Genomic DNA, 7,240 nt, shown 5'->3' with positions numbered 1-7,240 from the left:
TTCTTCACGGGAATTTATATCTGTGGGTGAACTGAGTGTATCCAATTCCAGTCCAGATAGACAACATTCCCCAAAAAGCTCCTGCAAACAAGAAGTTTGCAGAAGCAAGAAGGTTAAGAGTGGACATCTCTCCTCCGGTCATTGTTAAATAATTATAGAGGGGTGAGGATAACACATTTTCCCTCAGAAATAACCAGCATCCCTGTAGCACTTTTTGGTTCACAAAGTACTTTTCACATCATGGGACTCAAATTGGCTATTTCTTTCCCCTACTCTTCCTTCCTCTTGAACTCCAGTAATATTTTCAGTTTGCAAAAGGTGCCGTCAGAAATGTCAACAGAAAAGCCCATACCAAATAGCTAGCTTGACGCCAGCAGGTCCTTAAAGGTCAAGCTGAAGGTAATTTCCTCACCATCACGCTCTGCTTCTGACCTAATGAAAAGAGGCGGGTCCCAGAGCAGGCCAAGGACCTAGTGGCTCCCGGCTTTCCTGTAAATAAAAAATTGCTAGTGCTGGTCTCCACACACTATCCCAGGACACAGTTCACAGCCCTTTCTCCTAGTATTTGTCCAACTGGGCCGGAATGAGGTGGGAAAAACTTGAAAGGCATTGAGTCTGAGAGAATCTGTCTAAATCTTCATTTGCACGTGGGGGACAAACAGAGCTTTCTATCTCCTAATAAGAGAATCTGCAAATCCATTTTCATTGAATTGTAGAGAGAGTCGTCGAGAAAATCAAACACAAACTGCTTCAGAAAACATGTGCTAGATATTGTTACTGTGAATTCATTTAGAATTGGTCTAGGACTTTAGGTTTGGACATTATAAAACCCCATTCCTAGGGCTTCCCTGGTGGCGCAGTGGTTGAGAGTCCGCCTGCCGATGCAGGGGACACGGGTTTGTGCCCCGGTCCAGGAAGATCCCACATGCCGCAAAGCGGCTGGGCCTGTGAGCCATGGCCGCTGAGCCTGCGCGTCCGGAGCCTGTGCTCCGCAACGGGAGAGGCCACAGCAGTGAGAGGCCCGTGTACCGCAAAAAAAAAAAAAAAAAAAAAAAAAAAAATTCCTCTTTCTCCACTTCCACAAAGATTGGAATAATAAGAATCAGCCCTAAGGTGAGTCAGATTCCCAAATTTGTATGGATATTGGTGGTCAATTCCTCTCAAACGACCGGGTTTCAATAACTTTAATTCAGGGTTCCTTAGGAAAGCTAGTTGTCACTTACCTCTCCTATTCTTTTCAAGTGCTGTGGTTATTCACAAGACAAAGTGGACCAGAAAGAGGACAGATCTGGATATCTACTCTGAAGAAAGTATAAGCAATTATCTCCCTATCAGTCTATCATCAGTAGGCACTTCCCATACATTATCTGTGCTTGGAAATTGCAACAAGGCTGTAAGAAAGGTATGAGTATCCACACTTGATAGAAGCAGCAGCTAAGGTGCACTGAGTTTACTCGGGTAGGCCTAAGAGAAAGAGCTGGGTGGAGTCAGAGGCAGGATTCAAACCTGCCTGTTCCCAAAGGCCAGGGTCTTTCCACAGTGCCATTCGTGCTGCCCCTACGATGACACGCATCAAAGGACCTGACTCAGTCTTTTATATAATGTGGTAACCACGTGTGATTGCATAATGTTAGAATAATGCAAGAATTAAACCAACCTGCATGGTGTTCACTTGGAAGAACAGTATATTTTATACCCACATCCCCTTAGATGTCTAATATTGATAGATATCTCAAACTTACCATGTTCTAACCTGAAACTTCGCTCTTCCCACCCACCCCTTTCCCCAGAGACAGCCTTCTCTGTCTCTGTTGATGGCAACTCCATTCTTTATTTCCTGGGCTCTTTATCTCATACCCCACATCCAAACCACCAGCCAGTCATGTAGTCTCTACTTTCCAGATATATCTAGAATTTGAGCGCCTCTCACCACTTCCACTACTATCCCGAGACCCCATAAGCTCTTGCCTCTCGATGGCTGTAACCTCCCAACAGGCCTCCCGACTTGACCCTCAACCTCTTCTATAGTCTCTTCTCAGCTCAGCAGTCAGAGTGATTCATTTAATGATCTTTATTCCACTGAGTAAATGACCTACAGGGCCCTTGTTGTCTCTTTGACCTTGGCTGTCACTCCCCTCCGTTCACTGTGCTTAAGCTCCACTGGTTTCCTTGCTGTTTCTCAAACACACCAAGTATCTTCCCTCCTTAGAGCGCTTTCTCCATGAGCTTACACTTACATAACACTTACTGTGCTCCTGATGCTGTCCAAAGGGCGGGACATATGCTAACTAACTCCCCTAACAATTCCACAAGGTAGGTGCTATTCTTACCATCTCTTTTGAAAGAGGGGGAAATTGAGGGGTGAGGATGAAGGAGCATAATGAGAGTCCATGCTCTTAATCACAAGCCTGTAAAACTGATGGCTTGCAATCACACACCACCATTTTCAATCCCTGGTTTTCTGAGCTCTTTATCTTTTTCATCCATCAGAAGTTGGATTTGTACATGTCTTTTAGATGTGAATTTGCACGCATTTGCTGTGCAATCCAGCAACATTTTCCCTCTCATTTGGGTACAGAGCCTTTGTTTAGTCATTCTGCTATTTTTATTTTGCACAACGAAGACATTCACCAGCTTCTACTTATTTTTCCTGGTTGGTACACCATATTGGTTTAGTTCGGGAACTTTATAATCCCTTCCTAAGCATAGCTGGTTCTCTTCATCTCCTTTATGGTCATCACCAGCCCTTCATTAATCAATAGGGGGATTAATACATATGGAAATATAGAAGTATAACAACTTCTAGAGACCACTGATTCTCTTTACGTGTGCTATGAATTACCCAAGAGATGAAGTAAGAGCAGACGTCTGCTATTAGCAGTTGGCTTAGAGGAAAGAGAACTTCCAGTTTTTCTATGAGTGAAAAAGTGCCAGAACCTATGGATAAAGGTGTTTATTGCAGATAGACTTTGAGGATAAAGGGAATGAGAGTAGGGATGAGGAAGGGAGTGAATTTAAATAGAAGAATTGAAGAGGGGGAAATGTGACAAGAAAGAGGTGAGCAGAATCTTAAGGGTGGGGATGAGTGCTGAGCATAAATTTAAGAAAATCTCCTGCAAATCTTTAGTATTAGCCATCCAAATTGCAAATACATCAACCCAACAGATTGTTATCAATTTTTCACCAACCTTGCTTTTCTACCTGTCAGAATGAACCTAATGCCTGTGAAAAAACTTCAGTAATCTGGAAAAGTATAGTATCAATGTTGTAGGTTTTTATTAATATTTTCTCTTTTATATGCTTTAATATATTTTTTTTCTCCTGTTCATCTTTGTGTTTATAGTCACTAGAAGTAAAAACACAGGCTAATGAGTAATGATTAGCACCTGGTAGCTCCCATTTACTGAATTCATCCCATATTCTAGGCATCCTGCTTGGTTGTTTATGTACAACCTCATTGAATCCTCATGAAAGCCTTAAGAGGTGGAACTGTTATTGCCATTTTATGGAAGGAAACTGAGGCTCAGAGATGCTAAGGGATTAAAATGTAGGCTCCATGAAAACAATGGTTTTTATCTTTTTTTGTTGTTCTTTTAAAAAAAAATTGCCCTCTCTCCAGCACCCAGAACCGTGCCTGACACACAGTAGGCAGAAATATATTTTGAATGTTAAATGAACTTGCTTACATATCTGTAAGTACCAAATCAAGATTCAAAATCAGATTTGTCCACTCCAAAGTCTGCATTCCTGATCATCTGCTACAGTGCTGCTGGGACATTTGGGTCTTAAATGTGACTCGTTGAGATTACGGAGGCTTATGTCAATATTTAAATGGGCAGGACTTCCCTGGTGCACAGTGGTTGAGAATCCGCCTGCCAATGCAGGGGACACGGGTTCAAGCCCTGGTCCAGGAAGATCCCACATGCCGCGGAGCAATTAAGCCCGTGTGCCACAACTACTGAGCCTGTGCTCTGGAGCCCCGGAGCCACAACTACTGAGCCCATGTGCCACAACTACTGAAGCCCGCTCACCTAGAGCCCATGCCCCACAACAAGAGAAGCCACCGCAACAAGAAGCCCGTGCACCGAAACGAAGAGTAGCCCCCACTCACTGCAATTAGAGAAAGCCCGCGTGCAGCAACGAAGACCCAACACAGCCAAAAATAAATTAATTAAAACAAAAGTATTTAAACGGGCAACCTGAGATAGGATGTTTTGTCCCATTGTTCCTGTTGTGAGCACACCCTTTTATATAAACTCCTGAATACCTTTTTCCCTCAAATGAAAACATCATTGCTATTTTTTTCATTGTAAAAATTACATAAGCTCATTGAGAAATTTGAATGATACAAAAAATATATATATAAATCTGGACAAGGATTAGCGTGAGGCAAGTGAGGTACTTGCCTTGGGTGCAAAATTTAAGGGGGAGGCAAAAACTCAGCAATCAGAATAAGCAACATTTTAATTCACTATTGTAAGAAATTAAAATTAATGCAAAAAAATCCATGATGAATAAAATATCAAAATTTTAAATAAAGACAAGATCAGTGGGCTGGGACGAAGGTGTGGCAAGTAAGGCACTCACTCTCAGGGTCATACAAGTACAGAAGCAGATCCATGGTTCCGATTTCATGAGGTTTGCTTTGCTTATCACTAGAAGTAAAGGTTGATTACAAAAAATTTTTTAAATCCTAATTAGAATGAGGGGAAAAAAATCTAGAAATGCTTACTAACCAATTCAGCTGTGAGGTCATGGTTTTCTGCATGTGTTCTATAGTTTGAAAGTATCCGATATTGAGAAAAGATTCAAGAAATGGGAAGCCTGATTTTTTTTAATGTCTACTGGGGAGGTCCATTTGCTCTCAAGTTTTCAGTTCCACAGAACCAATCCTTTCAAATCGGTGGAATCTCCAAGAGACCTGCATTTTGAGCAAGACGAGATCGTGAAAATAAAACCAGAACACTTTCCAGTCTCCCGTTTGTGAAGTTTATGTTTAATCAAGGTTGAACGTTCCGATCTTTGTGCTCAGCTTCATATGAGAAGGAATTGAAAACTGGCACAATCCTTCAGACAAAAGAACTTGAAGTTGCTTGTTTAACGAATTAGTAATGAGAAAAGGGCTTGTTGCACATGATAATTTTATATACAATCACTATTTTAACACATTATTTTCGTATATTAGAAATTCTGTTAAACTTTTTCGCTTGGGCAGGAAAAATTTATGAACACAGCATGAAAATCTACCAAAAGTCTACTTTTTCATCCCGAATGAAGAATCGTTCATACCTGGGCCAAATGGGAATCTTCGCTGACACAGGTGGTACCTCAACTGAAAAACCGGGGCTAGATCCCACTCTTAGTCTCAGATTTACAGAAGGTAAGGCTAAATGACTGTTTGATTAAGAATATTGTTTTGAATATTTACTGTTAATGTTAGGTTTGGGGGCTTTTCTGGAGGTGAGAAAAACGAAGTATGCAGTCTCATAATATGGTAGCGGGTCTTTGTAAATGGGGGTTGAGAGTTGGGAGAAAATCTATTTTAAATAAGAAAACATACCTTTTCCAAGAAATAGACTTGGGCTTCCCTGGTGGTCCAGTGGTTAAGACTCCATGCTTCCACTGCAGGGGGCGCGGGTTCCATCCCTGGTCAGGGAAGTTCAGCAGCTGCGAAAAGAAATAGACTATGACTCATTTTCGTGGCTCTAAGGAGGAAGGTCACAGCCAAAATGATACAGTATTAGAGCTATTAGCTCTGCCTTTTACACTCAGTTCTACCTTTTACACTCATCTCATTTCAGATGTAGAAATACAGAAACTTTCTAAAGTGGAGCCTTGACTGTTCAGGCCGTGAAACTCTTACGTCCAGAATTGAGAAGCTCATAGAATTAAGCAAGTTTGCCTGTTGTTGAAAAAATCATAACCTGTTTTAATGTTCTTTGAAGTCAACCTGTTAAAATAGTACAAGCTATTCATTATTGCTCTATGAATGAGGGCAATCTGGTCATCAAAATGTCATGGGCGTTTCTTACTCATCAGATCAAGAAGTGTCTATAAATGAGATTGATAGCAGTTTGAAGCTAATGAGGTTAAAGTGGTTAATGGTACGATGATGGAGTCATAAAATCTTCCCCCAAATGTGTCTTGTCCAAATTTTTAAATTGAAAATTAAAAGGAAGGAAGGATGAACACACATGGAGTGCCCAGCATTTGCTGTGGTAACTAAAAAAAAAAATTTCTTTGGCTCCCAAAATCCATGTACTTTCCCAAATTGTGGAAAACAAAAAAATCTTCAGAGAACAAGAAAATCACTTAGGAAAGGACTTTGAATTCAATAATTAATGTAGAAGAAGGAAGCCATGTTAACTTATTTAGAAGCTCTTGGAGGTGCATATTCTGCACTGTAATTGTATGAAAAATAGGCAAATGCTGGGCAACACGGTGATACCAGGGACTATACCTTTCTGCCACTTGTTAGCTGTGCAGTCTTGGGCGAGCATCTTGACATCTCTGAGCTTCAGGACCTCACATACAGAATGGGGATAGTAATAAGAACCTTACTGGGGTTATTAATAGAATTAAATTATATATTTTAAAAGTCTAGTGAAGTTCCTGGAATATGGGCATAAAATAAATGGTAGCTAATATTATTAAAGTAATTTTTCAGTGGTTACGAAAAGGTTTATCTGAAGGTATTTTTTTTAAGTCAGATACATACTGTATGCAATAATTTAATTACATACCTTTTATTTTATACAACATCTTTGAGGGATAATGAATCAAACCTAAGTCTATTTCAATTTTCTTTAAAGGTGCAGACACAAAAAGGACTGTCCATGAATTTATTAAAGACCACAGAGACAGATTTATGCTCGAGGTAGTTAAAATAATTTCTTTCTCCCATTAGCCAAATAGAAGACTTCCTGCATATACCTGCCAAATTTTCACCTGGACATTTTATTTTTCCATTTCATGCCCCAGATACATTGCCTTTCCTACCTTGAAGATCTAGCCTCTTCTAAACCCACTTCATTCGGGGCTTTTGTTCTCATCATTCCACCAACACCACTTCCATTGCCAAATTCAAATGGTCATTTCACAGTCTTCCCTCTACTCACTTCCAGCAGGTATTGGCCCAGGTGATCACCCTCCCTTGAAACACTTTCTTCAGCTGGTTTCTGGGCCTCTCTATGTCTTGGTTCTTCCATGGCACTGGCAGCTCACTCCTTCATAATTTTCT

At 40.6% G+C, this 7,240-nt stretch overlaps 1 protein-coding gene across 1 annotated transcript in view; it reads left to right on the top strand.

The window, feature by feature from the left end:
• The first annotated feature begins 4,834 nt into the window (after positions 1 to 4,834).
• The window catches only part of CCDC38 (coiled-coil domain containing 38), a 35,099-nt gene continuing 32,693 nt past the window's right edge, over positions 4,835 to 7,240 (top strand). The window contains exons 1-2 of the mRNA XM_033427533.2: positions 4,835 to 5,380; positions 6,813 to 6,877. Of these exons, the coding sequence (XP_033283424.2) occupies positions 5,134 to 5,380; positions 6,813 to 6,877 (312 nt within the window). The 5' untranslated portion in view covers positions 4,835 to 5,133. The remainder of the gene's footprint in view (positions 5,381 to 6,812; positions 6,878 to 7,240) is intronic.

This window comes from Orcinus orca, chromosome 11, assembly GCF_937001465.1.
Source record: "Orcinus orca chromosome 11, mOrcOrc1.1, whole genome shotgun sequence".
NCBI classification, from domain to species: Eukaryota; Metazoa; Chordata; class Mammalia; order Artiodactyla; family Delphinidae; genus Orcinus; species Orcinus orca.
The sequence above is the reverse complement of the archived record's forward strand: the minus strand, read 5'-3'. Positions and strand labels throughout refer to the sequence as shown.